Source organism: Schistocerca gregaria, chromosome 7, assembly GCF_023897955.1.
Source record: "Schistocerca gregaria isolate iqSchGreg1 chromosome 7, iqSchGreg1.2, whole genome shotgun sequence".
In the NCBI taxonomy this organism is placed as follows: Eukaryota; Metazoa; Arthropoda; class Insecta; order Orthoptera; family Acrididae; genus Schistocerca; species Schistocerca gregaria.
In genome coordinates this window covers 351,099,638-351,123,417 of record NC_064926.1, presented here as the reverse complement: position 1 = coordinate 351,123,417, position 23,780 = coordinate 351,099,638, and the positions used below count along the sequence as shown (strand labels likewise).

The following is a 23,780-nucleotide window of genomic DNA, read 5'->3' as shown; positions in this document are numbered from 1 at the left end:
GATACGTATACCTTTAAAACAACTCTACCTCGTCTTCTTCTTCTTTCTTTTTCGAATAATTGCCAGAGTTTGAGCTAGTGCACCCACATCTAATATAACTGGCATGCTGTACTTTAATCGGAGGTCGCGCTTCTACGTGACCAAGCCAATAACTTAAAGAATTTTCTACTTGTGAGGTACTACTCTACCTTCATCTGACCACTGACCTCTACCAAATTCAGTCTTTGCATTTCAACTTACAAATTTTCTAACTTCCTTACAACATTCAGACATCTCACACACCATGCTCTGACTCACAGAACATAGAATTCTGATCTGTACATCACTTTTTTCCTCACGATCACCTCAGCATAGACTGTGTCCCCGAGGCAGTCAGAATAGCTGACTAAATCGGCGTAATTTCCAAAAAGTCGTCATTAATCTTTAACAAAGTACAAGTTGGATTTTGTGCATATTGAAATTATATGCCTCAAAAGTAACGGTTCCCAGTGCCCGATGGCAGGGCGATGTTCTCCTTATACCACGAGTTTCCGGCTGCCTTTCTTGGTAAATCTACTTTTTAATCTACGTTCTACATCTACATCTACATCCATACTCCGCAGGCCACCTGACGGTGTGTGGCGGAGGGTACACTGAGTACCTCTATCGGTTCTCCCTTCTATTCCAGTCTCGTATTGTACGTGGAAAGAAGGATTGTCGATATGCTTCTGTGTGGGCTCTAATCTCTCTGATTTTATCCTCATGGTCTCTTCGCGAGATATACGTAGGAGGGAGCAATATACTGCTTGACTCTTCGGTGAAGGTATGTTCTCGAAACTTTAACAAAAGCCCGTACCGAGCTACTGAGCGTCTCTCCTGCAGAGTCTTCCACTGGAGTTTATCTATCATCTCCGTAACGCTTTCGCAATTACTAAATGATCCTGTAACGAAGCGCGCTGCTCTCCGTTGGATCTTCTCTATCTCTTCTATCAACCCTACCTGGTGCGGATCCCACACTGCTGAGCAGTATTCAAGCATTGGGCGAACAAGCGTACTGTAACCTACTTCCTTGGTTGTCGGATTGCATTTCCTTAGGATTCTTCCAATGAATCTCAGTCTGGCATCTGCTTTACCGACGATCAACTTTATATGATCATTCCATTTTAAATCACTCCTAATGAGTACTCCCAGATAATTTATGGAATTAACTGCTTCCAGTTGCTGACCTGCTATTTTGTAGCTAAATGATAAGGGACCTATCTTTCTATGTATTCGCATCACATTACACTTGTCTACATTGAGATTCAATTGCCATTCCCTGCACCATGCGTCAATTCGCTGCAGATCCTCCTGCATTTCAGTACAATTTTCCATTGTTGCAACCTCTCGATACACCACAGCATCATCTGCAAAAAGCCTCAGTGAACTTCCGATTTCATCCACCAGGTCATTTATGTATATTGTGAATAGCAACGGTCCTATGACACTCCCCTGCGGCACACCTGAAATCACTCTTACTTCGGAAGACTTCTCTCCATTGAGAATGACATGCTGCGTTCTGTTATCTAGGAACTCCTCAATCCAATCACACAATTGATCTGATAGTCCGTATGCTCTTACTTTGTTCATTAAACGACTGTGGGGAACTGTGTCAAACGCCTTGCGGAAGTCAAGAAACACGGCATCTACCTGTGAACCCGTGTCTAAGGCCCTCTGAGTCTCGTGGACGAATAGCGCGAGCTGGGTTTTACACGACCGTCTTTTTCGAAACCCATGCTGATTCCTACAGAGTAGATTTCTAGTGTCCAGAAAAGACATTATACTCGAACATAATACGTGTTCCAAAATTCTACAACTGATCGACGTTAGAGATAAAGGTCTATAGTTCTGCACATCTGTTCGACGTCCCTTCTTGAAAACGGGGATGACCTGGTTCGGATCTAAACCAGCAGCTAGTACTTTGGGACCGGTAGTCAAGTGCACTAACTCTAGAGCACTAAGCCAATAAATTGAACCTACAATCACTCATGTACATATTACTTGACATTCAGTACCATATATTTTCAGGAGATTACGGTTTAATGTCATTTTGACGAGGACGTTTTTAGAACGGGACCACAAACCCGGGTTGAGCAAAGGTAAGGAAGGAGTTGGTTCGTGTTTATTTCCGAAGGAATCATCCTTGCATATTTCTCAGGTGACGTAGGAAGATAACAGAAAACGTAAATTAAAGTAGCATAATAGGGACTGGGACAGCTGGACTCACGAATACGTTTTCATCTCTCCGACCACTGAACTGCCTTGCTCAGTTCAGTTTCCTGGGAACCAGAGTGATTACAGTTGTCAAAGCCGGAGAGCAATTTAAGAACACGGCACACAATGTCTTGAATCAGGTCATAGTGACGACAACGAATGGAATATGAAGACCAAGAGAACACTTACGTGAATCCTTCAGTCCATTCTAGATTGTCCATTAGGCTCCACGCAATGTAGCCAACTACTGGTACTTTGTCGATATTCACTGCTTGCTGGAGCTCTGTTAGATATTCCTGCAATTGGTGGTTATGTGTCTTCTTTACAAGAAACGAAGTGGCAAAGAATTCTAGAAGTAACTTAGGAGAAATATGTAGGGTCTTACCTTATAATATTGTATCCTGTCTATATCGTTTAATCCACTGGATGTCTCAACTCCATTTTCCGTCACAAAGATAGAATAGCCGGGATACTCGTTAACAATCCAGTACAGTATGTTCCGAAAACCCCATGCGTGTAACTGAAACACGAAAATGTTTAAACTGTTTCACCTCAGTTTTACTAATAAATAACGATTATTTTTAAAAAGTAAGTGAAAAATTTTCATCGTCAAAAGATGTATGTCTTTCAATTCTCATTTTGTTCTAGATCGCTTGCTACGTAAAATGCATATCCTCTTCAGTGAAGAGTATATGATTAGCCAAAGCAATATGCCTTTTACGTATATGAAGAACATTAAGAATTTTGCTATGTATTACAAAATTGGAAATAGTATATTTTATATCGTTTAAACTACTGGATCCCATTTCATTAAACAGGTCTTGGACATAACAGCATACCGGCACCATACAACAAATCAGAAATGATATTAACCTAGACAGCTTGCTTTTGAATACTGAATAAAGTAATTCATCTTATTATGTAGCAGGCAAATGCTAATAGTAATGTATGTTCTTGAGCAACAAATTGTACTTGGTGATATACATTTTAAGTGCGTAGAATATATCAGTAGGATAACCCCATGCTGTATTTATGTCTGTCTATGAAGTGACGTAAATTTTTATACCACGCCTACACAAATTTCTCCAAATTTAATTTCTGGATGCCGTCCCATATTTATCAGTTTAATGTACTGGCAGTTTTGACTATACAATAACATTTCTCGCAAGTTAATTTAGAATTCTCTAGAAGACGTGTGTTATATGTTGGGATTCACTCGAATCTTGGGCGTAGTGATGCATTTCACTTCATCAGTAATAGTACAGAAAAGAATAACATACGTCTAGAATTAGTTTGTACTAGTGAAACTCGACTGTCTCTGATTTTAGGTAAAAGGATGATATACTCATATTGATCAATGTAGGACGTCATACACAGAGTTTTAATGTATTATTAGTAAATAATAGGTGCATGTGACAGTTGCTTCTTTGCAGAGAATCATGTTCGGTTTTGAGGAGTGTTGTCTGTTTACCAGACTAAAGAAGAAAGGTTTATGTAAAATGCACCAAGACCTCGCGATATTTTCTTGACACTTTAGTCAATAAGGCTCCCTTTATTGCAAATAATGTTCATAATCATGCGACTGCATCAGAACATTTTGCTTTAAATACTGGAAACCAAACGCCTGTATGTGCAAAATTGAATTGTTACGTGCTTTAGTCTAGAAATCCTAAGGATAAAAATTATCTGCTTAACTTAAAAATAAAATTGTATTTTTTTGTAATAAATTATTGATTTTTAACCATTCCGTTCTTTCCATCCATTTAGTGACTAATGATTACGCCATCTTGGCATGACCAGACCAGGATGGCTCCTAAAGTCTTTCCTCAGAAGCAGGCCATTCCTTGTTGGGAACGTGACATGCCTTTTTTTAAAAAAAAATGATAGATGAAAATTATTTTGATTTTGTCATTGTGATAAATTATTATTATTCACAAAATAAACAAGCATAATCTCCTCATTAAGTCAAATATTGCTAAGTTAAAATCAAACAGATAGTTATATTACTTCAGTGTTAATTCGTACAGTTTTCGTCAAATTATAATGTATAGCTTTCTGTTATTCTTATTACAACTGGATTTCAGTTCTTTTTTCACTTTGCTCGAATAAATTATCCCAGTGGTAGTCAATGGTCCACAAACGGCAATTATTTCAATGTCATCAGCAAAATGAAGAAGGTTAAGGAATATCCTATTACATTTTCCCCCTTCTTAAAACTTCCTCTGAGGCCATTGAAATTAATTCTGGAGAGAATAAAGTAATTTGACGGACGAGGACTAACAATCAAAACAGATAAATCGCAATCAGATTGTAATGGTGTGAAGCATACGAAAGATGAGAAACACGAAGTTAATAAGCATACCTCTCGTTGGTGTGTATCATATCTTGTTCCTGTTGTATTATTAGTATTAATTCCCGAAATAATCTGGACATGGAGACAAGCGATCTAAATACTTTCATAAAATTTTTAAAATCATTTTAATAATCAAGACCGCAAATGAAAAGACATTAAAAGGCGACTAGTCTGAACTGTTCATACTACTATCTTCATATTTGGAATAAGAAACAGAACAGCAAATTGCATTTATAAAAATCAAGCGTAGTGTCAGCTCATAAACTGAGGCTAGGACACAACGTCTGCAAATTGCTGTGGGTACTACACGGTTCATAAAACGTCCATTATTAGTATATTAATAGTTTATCAATACTATCTATGAAGATTTTTGCATACAACATCGTTATATAAGTAGCTACTCTACCTTCAAAATACTATGTACAGCTGTGTAAGTAGGTGCAGAACTAAGCTACACATTCAGAATGGTATGATAATTTTATCTGACTGATATGGCCAACATTTTATTGACATGGACTCAATAGGAGAATGCACTGTGAAGTGGAGGTAATGTGTCCTAGTCTTATTTTACCAGCTGACATTAAGCTAGATTTTATAACCGCAATTTTATATTATGTTTATTATTCCACATCTGAAGATGGTTGTATGAACAGCCAAAACTAGTCGTCTATTTACATGCGATCCTGGCGTATTTGTTGATCGAACAGTCCCATGGCATAATGCCGGTCCAGAGTGTCCAACGGGCGCAATATTTCGGTGATCAAACATGTTGCCACAGTAAGGTCCGCTAACGAACTGAGCTCCTGAAGGCGCGCGCCCAAGGTCGCGCAACGACAGTCGCACATACGCTTCCGTCGGCCTCTGTGGCAGCATCAACGTAATGGCACTGCTGATCGCCAATACTGGTTCCCAAACTTTGGTGAGACTACATCCGCAGTTTCGCTTGACAAATTAGCCCTGGTATGGATTTCGACGTTTCACTAACTACACTGTAGTTTTGGAAGACGACGTTAAAATGTGTATTCCATAGCATAATTCCCTAACAACAGTGCTCCGTGACCGCCGAATTGTTAGGGTACAGTAGTCCAGTGTGCCGCTGGTGTTCTCGACATCGATCTTCGATGGTGCTCACTGTGTGTCCAATATCCATCTAGCCACATTGGCACGGAATCTGAGTGCCCCAGCCTTCCACAAAACCATGCTCGTCTTTGACAATCCCCAATAATATCTATGTTTTATTGGATGGGCACAACACTGTTCTTACGCTGTTCTTTCTAAGAAAGCGCCCGATTTTTCCCGATTGTGAGTAGGTTTACAGTGTGAAGGCTGTGACTACCTCATCCTCCTCGATTTGGACTGTAACCTTTAATCTGCCATTGCGGATAACCATTTTTTTTTCGAATACAGTTCTCAGGTGTTCCAGTTCCTGGGTCAGACTCTCTACGTCTGAGGTGGTGTGCGCCTTATATACAAGTGTTTATAGAAACCCTTTCGTCTTCGCAGGTTGGTAGTAGCTGAGAACGAACAAATACAGATGTGTGTTCATTTTCTTCGGACTCATACTATGGCCCAGGGTTCAACCAGCGCTTCTCTTGACCATGACGTCCAAGAATAGTAGACTTCCGTCTTATTCGATCTCTGTACTGAATTTGATGTTGTGATGTCCGGAGTACAGATGTACAAGGAATTCAAGCAATCTATCTTTTCCGTTGGGCCAGATGACGAACGTCTCATCCATTTGACGGAAGAAGAAGGTGGGTTTCCATTTGTAAGAGGTAAGAGCCTCTTCTTCCAATTATTTCTCAATATAGAAATTCGAAACAACTGGTGAGAGTGGGCTGCCCATTGCGACTCCCTCCGTTTTCTCATACTAATCTACTTTCAACAGAAAATGCGTGAAGGTTAGGGCATGCCTGAAAAGGTAAATAGTCTTCTCTGACCAATGAGTTCTACTGACTCACGTAGAGGGACTGAGGGAAAGCCCACCATGATTTATGAGTCCAACAGGCTTAAACTATTGAAGCGTTTCACAAAATCCAATGAATTTAGGATGCAATCTACGCATTCACGCGCATAAGTAGCTCTTCCAGATATTTCGCCAGCCAGGACTACACCGATAACATGCAGAGATTGCTATGTGACGACTCCTACAGGATGGCCAAACATGACCTCATCAAGTAGGTGGTTAACAGGAGCAGGGGCGCTTCTGAAGAAAGTGGAGTTCCTCATCAAGGAATTTCCGCTGCCAGGACTTGCACCGCCAAGTATTTATGCACTCCCCAAGGTCTACAAAGGTTGGGTGCCGTTACGCCCCATTGCCCGCAACATCACAGCCCTTACGTATTTGCTGGCAAAATCTTGACACAGTTACTAAGTCCTTATGCGGGTAAATTCCAACATCACACCCGTAATTCCATTGATTTTGTGAAATACTCTAACGACTTCAGGCTGAAGGACTTAGATATTATGGTAAGCTTTATTCAGTAGATGCCCCTATGTGAGTCACTAGAACTCATTGATCAGAAATTTGACGAGAAGACCACCGACATTTCAACTAAGTTCTAACATCCAGTACATTTTGTTTAACGTAGAAAACTATGCGCAAACGGAGGGAGTCGCAGTAAGTAGCCCACCGTCGCCAGTGGTTTCCAATGTGTACATGGAGAACTTGGAGGAAGGGACCCTGACGTCATCCTTGTGGAAACCAACTTGCTTTATCCGTTATGTGGATTACACGTTTGTCATCTGCCCTCATGGAAGGAACAAACTCCTTGCCTTCCATGTACATCTGAACTCCATACAATCCGACATCAGTTTCACAACAGAGACCGAAGAAGATAGAAGGCTACGCTTCCTTGACGTCATGGCCAAGAGAAGAGCTGATGCCACACTGGGCAACGGTGTGTATTGGGAGATAACACACACTGATCTGTATTCACCCGCAGATAGCTGCCACTAACCTGCGCAAGGCAATGGGATGTTAAAAATGATTCAAATGGCTCTGAGCACTATGGGACTCAACTGCTGTGGTCATCAGTCCCCTAGAACTTAGAACTACTTCAACCTAACTAACCTAAGGACATCACACACATCCATGCCCGAGGCAGGATTCGAACCTGCGACCGTAGCAGTCGCACGGTTCCGGACTGCGCGCCTAGAACCCCGAGACCACCACGGCCGGCTTGGGATGTTAAAAACAGTAAGTAATACACATGGCGCATTCCATCTCAGATGCAGAGAGTCTGCCCCAGGAGCTACAACACCTCAGAACTGTGTTCCGAAAAAATCTCTACAGTCCAACATGTGGAGACGGAAGAAAACGCGGAGAAAGAGGTATTCACAACTTATATATAAGGTCCACCGGCGCGTTATCGGTTGAAGTCGGCCGCTTACTGGAAAGGCACCAGCTAAGAAAAATGTCTTTGCCCCGCCCAGTACAACTCTGGAATTATTACGGAATGTAAAAGATGAGCTCTGTTTGTGGGAAGCCGGGGTATAGATTCCGTGATAGTGTGGCCAGACATATATTGGACAAACAGTGAACACCATCGAATATACACTCCTGGAAATGGAAAAAAGAACACATTGACACCGGTGTGTCAGACCCACCATACTTGCTCCGGACACTGCGAGAGGGCTGTACAAGCATTGATCACACGCACGGCACAGCGGACACACCAGGAACCGCGGTGTTGGCCGTCGAATGGCGCTAGCTGCGCAGCATTTGTGCACCTCCGCAGTCAGTGTCAGCCAGTTTGCCGTGGCATACGGAGCTCCATCGCAGTCTTTAACACTGGTAGCATGCCGCGACAGCATGGACGTGAACCGTATGTACAGTTGACGGACTTTGAGCGAGGGCGTATAGTGGGCATGCGGGAGGCCGGGTGGACGTACCGCCGAATTGCTCAACACGTGGGGCGTGAGGTCTCCACAGTACATCGATGTTGTCGCCAGTGGTCGGCGGAAGATGCACGTGCCCGTCGACCTGGGACCGTACCGCAGTGACGCACGGATGCACGCCAAGACCGTAGGATCCTACGCAGTGCCGTAGGGGACCGCACCGCCACTTCCCAGCGAATTAGGGACACTGTTGCTCCTGGGGTATCGGCGAGGACCATTCGCAACCGTCTCCATGAAGCTGGGCTACGGTCCCGCACACCGTTAGGCCGTCTTCCGCTCACGCCCCAACATCGTGCAGCCCACCTCCAGTGGTGTCGCGACAGGCGTGAATGGAGGGACGAATGGAGACGTGTCATCTTCAGCGATGAGAGTCGCTTCTACCTTGGTGCCAATGATGGTCGTATGCGTGTTTGGCGCCGTGCAGGTGAGCGCCACAATCATGACTGCATACGACCGAGGCACAAAGGGCCAACACCCGGCATCATGGTGTGGGGAGCGATCTTCTATACTGGCCGTACACCTCTGGTGATCGTCGAGGGGACACTGAATAGTGCATGGTACATCCAAACCGTCATCGAACCCATCGTTCTACCATTCCTAGACCGGCAAGGGAACTTGCTGTTCCAACAGGACAATGCACGTCCGCATGTATTCCGTGCCACCCAACGTGCTCTAGAAGGTGTAAGTCAACTACCCTAGCCAGCAAGATCTCCGGATCTGTCCCCCATTGAGCATGTTTGGGACTGGATGAAGCGTCGTCTCAAGCGGTCTGCACGTCCAGCACGAACGCTGGTCCAAATGAGGCGCCAGGTGGAAATGGCCTGGCAAGACGTTACACAGGACTACATCCAGCATCTCTACGATCGTCTCCATGGGAGAATAGCAGCCTGCATTGCTGCGAAAGGTGGATATACACTGTACTAGTGCCGACATTGTGCATGCTCTGTTGCCTGTGTCTATGTGCCCGTGGTTCTGTCAGTGTGATCATGTGATGTATCTGACCCCAGAAATGTGTCAATAAAGTGTCCCCTTCCTGGGACAATGAATTCACGGTGTTCTTATTTGAATTTCCAGGAGTGTAGATGCCGAGAACATTAGCGGCACACACGATTAACGTACCCTCAGCAAGTCGGCGGTCACAGAACATTGTTTGTCATGCTATGGAATATTAAAATACCACGATTTTAGATTAGACTTCCATGTGCTGGGACGGGGTCGTTAGAGAAGACATCGAAATTGCACCATGGATAATGTTACCAATCGGCACTGTGGCTATAATCTCAGCAAGGCTCGGGAACCAGCCCTGGGACTACTTAAGAAGACGCTTTGCAAACACAACGATCTACCGAGCATGGCGGCACAGTAACTACATCAATGTTATCGCTGACGCCAACACAAGTGTTTCCGCAACTGCCGAAGCGCGCCCTTGGGCGCGGACCGAGGAGGGAACGGCTCGCAGGTGGAAGGGATATAAGGTGGCGGCGCACCCAACTGTTAAAACTGTAAGCTACTCATACAGCCCGTTCTTCCGCTCTAATGGAGGGGAATTAAAAAGCAGAGAGAGAGAGAGAGAGAGAGAGAGAGAGAGGGGGGGGGGGGGAGAAGAAAATCTGAGGCGCTCAGCTTGTTAGCACACCTGACCATGTCCATATGACTCATAAACTAAGTATTGTGACTGTTGACACTATGGCCCACGTGTATACTGTAGACTGTTCCGTCATTTTTTGATGTGTTTTCGTTTGTGATCTAGTAATGAAAGGCATCGTGAAAAAATTTCATAAAATTCTTTTTTGTATAATATGTCCTTGGTGGAGAAAAGGCCGCAAAAAATAGAAAAGGTCTTTTATTACTTCAGTCTGTAGGAAGGAGATTGGGCAGGGCCGTGGAAATTAAGAGTGCATAGGAGATATCCTTCAATAGCACGAATAGCGGGAAAATCATAAAGGAATGAATAGAGATGGAGGTTTAAATATCAGAGAAAAGAATGGTTTTAGACCAGCGTGCACATGGAATATTCGCATTATAGATTCTAATAGAGAAGACTCTTCATGGATTTGCAGTAGCGTATAATACGCTACCACAAAACAATTTGTGTGCCAGTATCAAGAATAGTGATGTATCAACTACTTAGATCAAAGGAGTTAAACATTTCTGTAAGAATAATATGAGTGCTGTCAAAGAAGGAAATTCAATGTCAACAGAGTTTCCTGTCACAGAAGCTCTACTCTTACGATGAGTTATAGCACAGATGTGGCGGAAACACTTACACAGTGGAGGAATAAATGTGACGGCGTGGGAGTCCCTGGGGAGGACGAAATCTTGCACATACCTCTCTTCACTGATGACCAGACCATCGTAGCAGGAAACCAGGATGATACTATGTACATGCTTCGGAAGTTAAAAGAGGAGTATGGAAGATGGTGCCTCACGATTAGCTTGGCAAAAATCGAAAATATGAATGTTGGAGACAGTATCATAGGAAGTCTGGAGTCTGCAGCCAGTAAGATTGAGGTATGGAAATCTCTTAAGTGTTCGATGGTTAGATATTACCGAAAGGAAGAAAAGAGAAGATTACAAAAGTAATAAAATTGATCAGGGCAGGTGGGTCGTACTCCGTCGCTTGGAATAAGAAAACAACCAAACAAGTGACACATCGTTCAGTTGTTGTAAACATAGCTATGTACGAGCAAAGACGTATGAAACAAATAAGCGTCAGAATAACAAACAACTTGCGATACAGATGGATGTTTGGAGGCGATTTTATGGCATTACCAAGCTGGACCGTGTACCTAATGCCAAGAGAAGACCGGCTAAGGATTCCGACAAGTTAATAAGAGACAGCACAGAGACGTGTAAATTGGTTTCGATATCTAGGAAGGAGAGACTGCAGTCAATGGCCACGAAATGTGTGGCAGTGGACCCCCGCAGAAAGAAGAAACCGTAGCGGCTTAGGAGGAGCTAGGTGGATGCCAGAAGGCTGCAAGAAGGAGACTAGCGTATTCAGAGCAAAGGGAATACGTGAAGCGAAATGCGATTCCAGCCTTAGGATGCTGGCAATATGATGATGAGAGAGTGATGTAAAAGACAACCTGTGAACGTTGATGGTGTCAACATAAAAAAAGATAAAAGATTTGTGTTTTTGAGCCTACTTGGGGGTGAAGCTCTTGCAGTCACACCCCCTTTTGACATACTGAAAATAACTTTACGTCTTCCAGTTGTAGTTGCTGAAATATTTCACGACATAATAGATCATGCCTATAATGTACTGAATATGCTAACAGAGGTACTTGTGGTGTCAAAATTTATTGTGACACGCCACCAATAGAGACAATTATACTAGCGATGTCAATTTTAAAAAAAGCCCGTATCTAAAGAGTCATCAGTACATTGCACTCGTCGAATTTAACAGTCACATTATTCTTGACACTATCTACAATGACCACTAATAACACATTCCGTTTCTTTCCATTATTTTTCCTTTGTTGAAAACACCACTCCGGCTCCTGTGGCCGAGTGGTTCTAGGCGCTTCAGTCCGGAACCGCGCTGTTGCTACGATCGCCGGTTCGAGTCCTGTCTCGGGCATGGATGTGTGTGATGCCCTTATGTTAGTTAGATTTAAGTAGTTATAAGTGTACGAGACTGATGACCTCAGATGTTAAGTCCCACAGTGCTTAGAGCCATTTGAAACATTTTGAAAACACCTTCTTGAAGATGTCTCGAAAGCGCCCATAGCCAACCGCCTACAACTGAAAAATGAGTATGTACTTGATCCGATACGGAAGAATCGTTTAATGCTGTAGACGATTATTTATCACATCAGAGAAATCTATATAATTTTATGTAACACGAATAAAATTGTTTCTTAAATGCATCACAATGACACTAGGATCGGCTGACGTCACAAGAAAGTACTCTGTAACTTACATACATTGGAGTATTCACTTCAATTGGTTTTCTCCCATGGAAAATAAGTTATCTGTAGGTTTTCATAAAATAATGACTCGTGATTTCTGAATACGATTTACAATAAATAATTGTGGTTGTTGTGGTCTTGAACCTGAAGACCGGTTCGACTCAGCTCTCCACACTATCCTAGGCAAGGCTTATCATCTCTTAATAACGACTGCAACGTACACACTTTTGAACCCACTTCCTTTATTCACCTCTTGGTCTCACGCTAAAATTTGAAACCCCACACTTCCAATACTAATCTGGTGATCCCTTGATGTCTCGGAATGTGTCCTTCCAACAGATCATTTCTTTTAGTCAAGTTATGTCACAAATTTCTTACCTCCCAATACTATTTAGTACTACTTCATTGTTTACATGATCTACCCATCTAACCTTCAGCATTCTTCTTTAGCCAAACATTCTAAAATATCTCTTCTCTTTTTGTCTAAACTGATTATTGTCCACGTTTTAGTTCCACACAAAGCTACACTCTTGGCATATATGTAGAGAAAAGAGTTCCTATCACTTAAATCCATATTTAATGTTAACAAATTTCTCTTCTACAGAAACGCTTTTCTTGCCGTTGTCAGTGTTTATTTTATATCCTGTCTATTTCGGCCATCATGTTATTTTTCTGCCCAAAATAGCCGAACTCATCTTCTACTTTCAATGTCTCGTTCCTTAATATAATTCTCTGAGCATCACCTAATTCAATTCAATTACATTCCATTACTCTTGTTTTGATTTCATTAATGTTCATCTTACATCCTCCTTTCTACACGCTGCCCATTCCGTTCAACTGTTCTCCCTAGTCCTTTCCTGTCTGTCGTGAAATTACAATGTCATCGGTTAACCGCAAACTTTTTATTTCTTCTCCTTGAACTTTACTTCCAAACCTTTCTTCCTTTAGTGCTTGCTCAATGCGCAGATTGAATATTATCACGGATGGGTTACAAGCCTGTCTTCCTCCCTTCTCAACCACTGGTTCCCATTCCTTTCCCTCGACTCTTATAACTGCAAAGTTGTTCCTGGACAAGTTATATATAATCTTTTACTCCCCTTATCTTACCCTGGCAGGCGTATAGCTCTTATACTCGTCTTCTTCGTATGTGATGTCAGTTGATTCATGTCTTAAACTGTGGTAACAAACGACTGGATGAAACCGGAATGTGTGATATCTCAGAACACGAATGTAGTTTATTGAACTTCACTTAATACGAGTATGCAGTAACGGTGTTCTCTGTCAACTTACACCATTTCTGACGACAGTAGCGCCCGTGTCACCAGCCTTTGAGGGTGACGTGGCGTTCACTTCTTCAGTTACGAAATCCGTCCAGTAGTGGTTCAAGCCGAAGAAGTCAGCAGATCCTGCAACAGTCAGTTAAATAGTGAAGAGTATGTCTGGAAACCTGACTGTTATGCAAGTACCAAATCAGCAAGATGTTAGTGAGAATTTTCCGCAGAGCAAGAGCAAGAGGAAACTCCCAAAGAGGCGATGTCACTTTGGAAGGTGGTAAAGGTTTTTTTTTTAAATTACCGCTGCCAGTAACAAACTTTGTTAACTACAGCATTATTTATTTATTTTGCTACATGTTTCGACGGAATACCTCATCTTCAGGGTAAATGACATTACGGAAACAATTTCACGATTAGATTATACTGATGTTACATAGTCTTTTCATAAATGCTGTGGTTATCCTCTTACTCAGTTCCCGCTTCTTCCACATCATAACCTCAGCATTTATGAAAAGACTGTGGAACATCGGTATAATCTTATCGTGAAATTGTTTTCGTAATTCCATTTAGTCTGAATATGAGGTATTCTCTCGAAACATGTAGCACAATAAATAAAGAATACAATAGTTAACAAAGTTTGTGACTGGTAGCGGTAATCAAAAAGAAAAAGCTTTACATATTTCTTGAGACAGTCACTGTAGAAAAATAATCAAAATGACAGTAGATTTACCATATGAAATACTCTTGTCTTATTGCGAATTTCGTTCTCTTCAAACAAGGTCTATAAGTTGCAAACTATGTATTCGGGGTAAGTGGCCACATGATATAATGCCCGTCTGGACGCCATTACACTAAAAATTGTCTCAATAGGAAGTTACATTACCTGGATAATTCATAAACACGAGCTTTTGAAGGCAAAAATGTAACGTTTCACCAGCATTGTAACAATTAACTGTCAAAATGTTTGTGTGTTGACACCTGGAACCACATACCCCCGGAACCTACCTACGTCTTATCCAAACCATACCACGAAGAGCTGCATTGTATTCCAAAGGTGGACCAACATGATATCAGACAATAATTTGTCCTATCACTGTATATCGTTCGTTAATTCACGAATGGGGAAGAAACATTTATTCAGGAAAATGATTTCGCATTGCAGTATGGAAGTAGAAGGACGCCACCGGGTACAGTGCTTACAAGGGGACCGCAGCCTCTCGTCATCACCGTCTTCGTCCAGATTTAAGTTATATCCAGCGTTTCGCCGTAAATGAAAGTGGAAGAAGTGTGAATTTCAGGTGGCCAAAAGTTTAGAAAATATATCACTTTTGAGGCGTGTTGGGCGAACCATTAAGTTAGTCAGTCACTAAGTAGCGAATAGAGCAAAGAAAGAAGTGCAGAATTACAATCTCAAGGTCGACGATCGAGTCACTATTCAGAAACAATTATTTTCAATTTATTCGCTACATAAACTGTAAATCAACCGAGATAATACGTATTATATTGTAGCTGACGTGATGAAACACTACGTAAAGGAGAGAAAATTTCTTCTGTTAATTGACTCCTGGGGAGGACAGATAAATCCACAATTACATCTACATCTACATGACTACTCTGCAATTCACATTTAAGTGCTTGGCAGAGGGTTCATCGAACCACAATCATACTATCTCTCTACTATTCCACTCGCGAACAGCGAGCGGGAAAAACGAACACCTAAACCTTTCTGTTCGAGCTCTGATTTCTCTTATTTTATTTTGATGATCATTCCTACCTATGTAGGTTGGGCTCAACAAAATATTTTCACATTCGGAAGAGAAAGTTGGTCACTGAAATTTCGTAAAAAGGTCTCGCCGCGACGAAAAAGTCTATGCTGTAATGACTTCCATCCCAGCTCGTGTATCATATCTGCCACACTCTCTCCCCTAAAACGCGATAATACAAAACGAGCTGCCCTTTTTTTGCACCCTTTCGATGTCCTCCGTCAATCCCACCTGGTGAGGATCCCACACCGCGAAGCAATATTCTAACAGAGGACGAACGAGTGTAGTGTAAGCTGTCTCTTTAGTGGACTTGTTACATCTTCTAAGTGTCCTGCCAATGAAACGCAACCTCTGGCTCGCATTCCTGACAATATTATCTATGTGGTCCTTCCAACTTCATAATTTTAACACCCAGGTACTTAGTTGAATTGACAGCCTTGAGAATTGTACTATTTATTGAGTAATCGAATTCCAATGGGTTTCTTTTCGAACTCATGTGGATCATCTCACACTTTTCGTTATTTAGCGTCAACTGCCACCTGACACACCATACAGCAATCTTTTCTAAATCGCTTTGCAACTGATACTGGTCTTTGGATGACCTTACTAGACGGTAAATTACAGCATCATCTGCAAACAGTCTAAGAGAACTGCTCAGATTGTCACCCAGGTCATTTATATAGACCAGGAACGGTAGAGGTCCCAGGACGCTTCCCTGGGGAACACCTGATATCACTTCAGTTTTACTCGATGATTTGCCGTCTATTACTACTAACTGCGACCTTCCTGACAGGAAATCACGAATCCAGTCGCACAACTGAGACGATACCCCATAGCTCCGCAGCTTGATTAGAAGTCGCTTGTGAGGAACGGTGTCAAAAGCTTTCTGGAAATCTAGAAATACGGAATCAACTTGAGATCCCCTGTCGATAGCGGCCATTACTTCGTGCGAATAAAGAGCTACCTGCGTTGTACAAGAGCGATGTTTTCTGAAGCCATGCTGATTACGTGTCAATAGATCGTTCCCTTCGAGGTGATTCATGATGTTTGAATACAGTATATGCTCCAAAACCCTACTGCAAACCGACGTCAATGATATAGGTCTGTAGTTAAATGGATTACTCCTACTACCCTTCTTGAACACTGGTGCGACCTGCGCAATTTTCCAATCTGTAGGTACCTGACTAACAATAACCTATACGTTTCACAAATCACTTACCTCACAAAAATCTTCGTTACTCAAGCTACTGCAATACAGCGAGCGCCACTACTGCCAGCTAAATAAAAGATTCAAACTACTGAAGCCACTAACTACTGATAGGCATAGTTACAAATGAAAGATTTTAATAGAGAACAAACAATGTATTTACCTCACTAGTCATAATATATATAGCAGTTCATGACACCAATTCTTACAAATTTCAAAACTCCGCCATCTCTCTCCCCACGTCCACCACTGCTGGCGGCTCACCTCCAACTGCGCAACGCTACGCGCTGTTAGCATCCAGCTGCCGCTGCTCAGCACTACAATGGCAGACAACAACGCAAACTAAACACAGACTGCGCACAGCACAGCCAGTGATTTTTCATACCGAGCGCTAAGCGGCGTTACCAATAAGAAAACCTAAACAGCCTACTTACAACTTGCCCGTATCAAGCGATTTGAGTTGCTTCACAACCCCTAAGGTACCTACTTCTAAGAAACTCATGCTAGCAGATGTTCGTGTTTCAAATTCTGGAATATTCCATTCGTCTTCCCTGGTGAAGGAATTTCGGAAAACTGCGTCCAATAACTCCGCTTTAGCGGCCCAGTCGTCGATAACAGTACCATCGGCACTGCGCAGCGAAGGTATTGACTGCGTCTTCCCGCTTGTGTACTTTACATACGACCAGAATGTCTTCGGATTTTCTACCAAATTTCGAGACAATGTTTCGTTGTGGAACCTATTAAAGGCATCTCGCATCGAAGTACGTGCCAAATTTCGCGCGTCTGTAAATTTTAGCCCATCTTCGGGATTTCGCGTTCTTCTGAACTTCGCATGCTTTTTCCGTTGCCTCTGCAACAGCGTTCGGACCTTTTTGTGTACCACGGGGGATCCGTTCCATCTGTTACCAATTTATGAAGTATGAATATCTCAATTGCTGTTGCTACTATATCTTTGAATTTGAGCCACATCTCGTCTATATTCGCATAGTCAGTTCGGAAGGAATGGAAATTGTCTTTTAGGAAGGCTTCTAGTGGCACTTTATCCGCTTTTTTAAATAAAATTATTTTGCGTTTGTTTCTGATGGATTTGGAAGAAATGGTATTGAGCCTAGCTACAATGACCTTGTGATCACTAATCCCTGTCTCAGTCATGATGCTCTCTATCATCTCTGGATTGTTTGTGGCCAAGAGGTCAAGTGTGTTTTCGCAACCATTTACAATTCGCGTCGGTTCGTGGACTAACTGCTCGAAATAATTTTCGGAGAAAGCATTTAGGACAATCTCGGAAGACGTTTTCTGCCTACCACCGGTTTTGAGCAAGTATTTTTGCCAACATACCGAGGGTAGGTTGAAGTCCCCACCAACTATAACCGTATGAGTGGGGTATTTATTTGTTTATTTGTTTGTTTATTTGTTACGATATTTTTGAAGAAGAAGAATGATTGGCATTGTGCAGTATTTAAGTTGACAACCTGCCCCCAAATACACTCAGCTAGTGCAACCCTGCGAAGTCTGTTTTTCTCGTCAGCTAAATAGTTTTACCAAATAGCTTAAAAACTGCTCTTATCTCTTCGATAGAGAAAAAGAAATCAAATACCAAGCACACTGCTCCAAAAAATATTTCATTGCACATCATCAGCTGTCCTCAGCAATATTAGGCCAAATTATGATGTGGTTTACTGCCAAACTGCGATGTGAGAGAACCTCTCACCAAGTTAGTTTTTCATTAGAAACTGTAAGAAATGCGGCGTGTACAATGTGTGTGTAAGATGCTGGAAACATTGCAGCTTCCTCTTATTTTACGATGAATATTACCCAACATATAAAGATCATCAACACTAGAAGTATCTAACTCTACATACGCATTTCTCATGTACGCATTGCGATCCCTTCCCAGAAATTATTTCGTAATCCCAAATTTTCCTTTGTCTCTCGATTTCATGCCTTTGACGAAAACGTTAAGATATACAGCACACTGAGTATTATTTCGGTTTATTTGCAGTGTAATTTAAACACTGAAAATGAAGAAAAAGTATCCGCAGAGGAACTGTAACCCTCGACCTTCGGATTATCGCTCTGTAGTGTTTTTCGTGGGGGAGCCAACCGCTGCCTGGAGCCTGCAAAGATGTAAATAGTTCATACCCGCTCCCAGCTCTGTCACTTTGATTTCTGGCCAAGCGCTAGACACTCCATGAATCTGGATGAAATAGGTGATGACACGAAGGTGAGCTGGCCTTGTTATCTCGATCGCAGGATCAGTGCCATTGCACGTTTGAAGTACACACTGAGTGCGCCCGTGTTCACGAGTCGTGTTACATGGCAAAATACAATTTCCTCGAAAACCACACGAGGTAATACATACTTCTGAACGGCGCAGCTCATGCATTTGGTGGTGATTTCCCCAGTGGGGGATGCAAATTGCAATGAAATTTCGGGTCTGTCATTATAACAGTACAGAAACCTACCGTCCCTGAAACAGCATGCGTTGATTTTGCCTCTTGTATCCGCAGGAGACCTAAATTTCAACATCGGACTCTCCCCCTTCACAACTCAAATGTGATCGAATGATGATACAGATAACAAAGGAGAGCGTTGTAAAACAGTCTTGTTCATGAATATTAAAATACAGTGAGAAAAAAATAATCGCAACATCAAAATATAGTTAATGTAAAGCAATGAAATTCCACGAATGCTTTTGTCTAAGTAACATATTTATGTGATTAACAACTGCCTCTGAGCACTATGGGACTTAACTTCTGAGGTCATCAATCCCCTAGAACGTAGAACTACTAAAACCTAACTAACCTAAGGACGTCACACACATCCATGCCCGAGGCAGGATTCGAACCTGCGACCGTAGCGGTTGCGCGGTTCCAGACTCTAGCGCCTAGAACCGCTCGGCCAATCCGGCCGGCTACGTCATTAACATTACAAGATCACATATTAATGCAAGCGTGACATAAGCCATTGCAAATGTGAAATGCTGGTACATTAGTAATCCTTGGAACTACTGGAATGCGGATTGTAACCATGTAAATGCGCAAGCACTGTGTTTAACAGGTGCCAGATGTCCGTTTCTGCGTTGGATTTCCATGCCTATTGCTCTTGGTGGGTCTCAACAGGATCGGGTAATGTTGGTTGTGGATGACGCTGGAGTTGTCGCCCGATGATGTCCCATATGTGCTCGATTTGAGACATACCTGGTGGTAGAACAGGCCAAGACAACATGTCGAGACCCTATAGAACAATTTCGGTTACAACAGCTGCATGTCGGCGAGCGTTGTCCTGTTGGAAAACAGACGCTGAAATGCTGTTCATGAATGGCAGCACTGCTGGCCAAATCACCAGACAGGTGTACAAGTTTGCAGTCAGGATACGTGGGGTAACCGCGAGAGTGCTCTTGTTTTCATAGAAAATCACAATCCTGACCAAAACTCCAGTTTATGTCCTTTCCGTCTAGCATACAGAAAGGTTGGTTGCAGGCCCTCAACGGGCCTCCTTCTAACCAATACACGGCTATAAATGGTACCGAGACAGAATTAGCTTTTACTAGAAAAGGCAACAGATTTGCACCCTGCTCTCTAGTGAGCTCTCGCTTGACGTCACTTATATACCAAACGGCAGTAGTTTCGGTTCAGTGGAATGCACGTTACAGAGCGTCTGGTCCAGAGCTGTCCTTGAAGTATCCGTTTTGCAACAGTTCGTTGTTTCACTGTGGTGCTAACTGCTGCTCATATTGCTGGTGGATATGCACCAGGGCCATAGGCGGAATACGGTGGTCTACCCTCTTGGGAGTGTTGAGGGATCGTCCGAGGTCCGGTTTCCATGCACCGTAGCAATCATGAAAAATGGCTACGTTCCTCTGAAGTCATTCTCTATTATCACTCTATTATCACAGAAGGAACATCCAGCTTCTCGTAGCGCTATTACACGAGCTCCTTCAAACTCACTGAGGTGTTGATAATGGTGTCTTTGTTGCCTTAAGGGCATTCTTGACTAGCATCACCTGACCATGTCCACTCGCATTGATAACAAACACACACGACCACTACAGCGTGTATTTAAAGCAAACATGATTTTCATCCTCGTAGCGAGGCTATTAGCGCCAATCTTTTGCGACTGGTGCGAAATTTGAATTGACATCATCTTTCAGATGTAGAAACATGCCTACCAACTTTTGTTTGTGTCATACTGTTACTTCCTGGTGTTTTTATTTTTCCGGCAGCATAACTACTCCTGACTCTTCTTACTTCTTAACAGAACGCTCTAGAACATATTTTGAAGTAGGCCTGTCTCGATTTTATGTTTGACGACTTCTCCTTGATCCACTATCGCCAGAAGTTTCTCTATCTGAACCCCATGACAGTGACGACATGATCGTTCAGAGTGCGTCATCCTCTGACCACATGCCCCTCCATATCCGCATCCAGCGACGCCTATGGGCTGAGGATAACACGGCGGCCGGTCGGTACCGTTGGGCCTTCATGGCTTGTTCTGGAGGAGTTTAGTTTAGTTTACTTTTAAAGTTAGAATCAATCACAGTCTTGTCTGTGGTAGTTATCGATTGCAATAAATAAAATTTCATGGCTCAAATGGTTCAAATGGCTCTGAGCACTATGGGACTTAACATCTGAGGTCATCAGTCCCCTAGAACTTAGAACTACTTAAACCTAACTAACCTAAGGACATCACACACATCCATGCCCGAGGCAGGATTCGAACCTGCGACCGTAGCAGCCCCGTGGTTCCGGACTGCAGCGCTAGAACCGCACGGCCACCGCGTCGGCAATAAAATTTCATCCCTAAGACAATTCTCATTGGTAAATGCTACCTGCCTTGGAGGATTAATGACACATTTCAAAGTGTATTAACGTGGACAGGGGAAGCCACCAGCCTCAAGATGTTGGAGCCATGATTAAAGCCAATACTTTCTACGTTAGCGCGAATCAAAACCACCGTGACCATCGGATGGCATACCACCTACAAACGAAGGATTTGGTTACAAAATTCACCACTTCCTTTTATTACATTGTATCACAGTCTTCTATAACATCCGTCCATCGAATGGCTACGTTAAACCCCACAGAGTTTAGTTCCTTCCAATAGGAAGTGCTTGAGAGCCATCCCTCCCACCCACCCCCCTAATCAGTCGTTAGCAAGTCAACTCAACATCATCTTCTTCAGTCAAGCATCACTTTGGTCTACTGTGAAAAGTTTTATTGAACACATCATGTGCTGTACATGAAGTGAAATTCACAACTGACATCATTAAAAAATCTTGTCTATTAACTGCAGCATCTTCAGAAGACTTCATTAAAAATTTAAATAGTAAACATTTTCTGTACAACGCTTGTGATTTTCCTTCAATGTATTTTCTGTTGAGTGTAAGTACGGGTTAAAACGTACGTAACTGAATGTGTTTGAATGTGCGAGTGTTGTGTGTGTGTGTGTGTGTGTGTGTGTGTGTTTGTGTGCATGTGTGTGCATGTACCTCTGATGTACTGCACTTCCTCTTGCGTAAATATTGGCAGCCTCGAACGTGGTCGACCCTCCCTCTTGCTGTTGGCGTCTACTCTCTGGCGCATTACTGCCGGATAGTCACCTTCTTGGCTGAATATGGGATGAGCGAAGTGTCCTGCCTGAAACAGGGAGTGTTTGAGTACAATCGCCGGCTTAATTTAGACTATGTGGAAATGTTGCTCGTGTACATTGAGCTAATTTGTACTACTGAGAACACTGAACCCACAAGGCTTCAGACCAATGACACTTGTGAGCTGAGTAACATCACAAAAGAATTTTACTCGTATTTCCTCACGGCATTTACCTCAAACTGCTGGTATCTGTCAGCAGCCACAACGTCTTTTGTCGAATTCGTAAGTGGGGCACTTCCTTGGACATCCAATGAAATCCCAACACTACCTGAAACACAAAAATTTCTTACTAAATAATTTTACTATGCTCAAAAAGTAACACACCTTTAACGTGAAACCTAGTAGAACTTTATATTGTTTTTGCGCACCGTTTAAATTGCAACTGAAAAAAAAACAGACATTTGAAGGATGATACTGTACTTGTAGATTGTCATATACTGTGTCAATGTATTAATTCGATTTCCTGCTCTTGTAGGTACGCACTATACATGGAAAGTACATACACAGTATGATACAATTTATTCAAAAAGGAAGGAGGGGATTTTAGGGTTTAACGCCCCTCCACATCGAGGTCATTAGGGACAGAGCAGAAGCTCTGACTGTTTTCAAGGACAGGTTCAAAAAATGGTTCAAATGGCTCTGAGCACTACGGGACTTAACATCTGAGGTCATCAGTCCCCTAGAACTTAGAACTACTTAAACCTAACTATCCTAAGTACATCACACACATCCATGCCCGAGACATGATACGAACCTGCGACCGTAGCAGTCTCGCGGTTCCAGACTGAAGCGCCTAGAACCGCTCGGCCACCGCGGCCGGCTCAAGGACAGGGAAGGAAACTGCCGTGTCCTTTCTAAGGAAACATCTAAGGATTTGTCTGGAGGGATTTAGAGAAATCACAGGAAATCCAAATCAGGATAGACGGACACGGATGTGAACCGATTCCTCCAGGATGTGAGTCATTGAGTATTTTAACTGAGGATCCAATCGGGGAACAAAGTGGACAAAATTCTACAGATATCGCGATTCTATCCTTAGTGGGAAGCCCCTGAACATCAAGTTTTATTTCTTAAGAAACGATAAAATAAGCCAGACTCACAGGCGTTGAAGATGTCTTCCCTGTCACATTTTTAAAGTATACCATTCTTGTAGTCGTAATCGGTAAAACTAGATGTGCTTCACCGCAAACGGAGACACTAGGAATTGCATGAATATCTATACATATTATAAAAATGGATGTGTGTGTGTGGGTGTGTGTGTGTGTGTGTGTGTGTGTGTGTGTGTGTGCGTGTGTGTGTGCGCGTGCGCGTGTGTGTGTATGAGTACCTGAGTGTGTATGTGCATGCATGTGTTCCGCGTCTCCTAAACCACTGAAATAATTGCAGGCAAACGTAGTACACTTGTACTTTACCGCCAGGAACAATTGCTGTGGGAAGAACCACCTTCCTATCATAGTTCAGAATGTAAGGCGTCATAAAGAGGTGC

At 42.6% G+C, this 23,780-nt stretch overlaps 1 protein-coding gene across 1 annotated transcript in view; it reads right to left on the bottom strand.

Annotated features, from left to right (window-relative positions):
• The window catches only part of LOC126282015 (myrosinase 1-like), a 74,346-nt gene that overhangs the window by 2,224 nt on the left and 48,342 nt on the right, over nt 1-23,780 (bottom strand). Inside the window, exons 6-10 of the mRNA XM_049981408.1 lie at nt 22,468-22,562; nt 22,135-22,282; nt 13,690-13,805; nt 2,618-2,752; nt 2,422-2,528 (exon numbers count right to left, since the gene is read on the bottom strand). Of these exons, the coding sequence (XP_049837365.1) occupies nt 2,422-2,528; nt 2,618-2,752; nt 13,690-13,805; nt 22,135-22,282; nt 22,468-22,562 (601 nt within the window). The remainder of the gene's footprint in view (nt 1-2,421; nt 2,529-2,617; nt 2,753-13,689; nt 13,806-22,134; nt 22,283-22,467; nt 22,563-23,780) is intronic.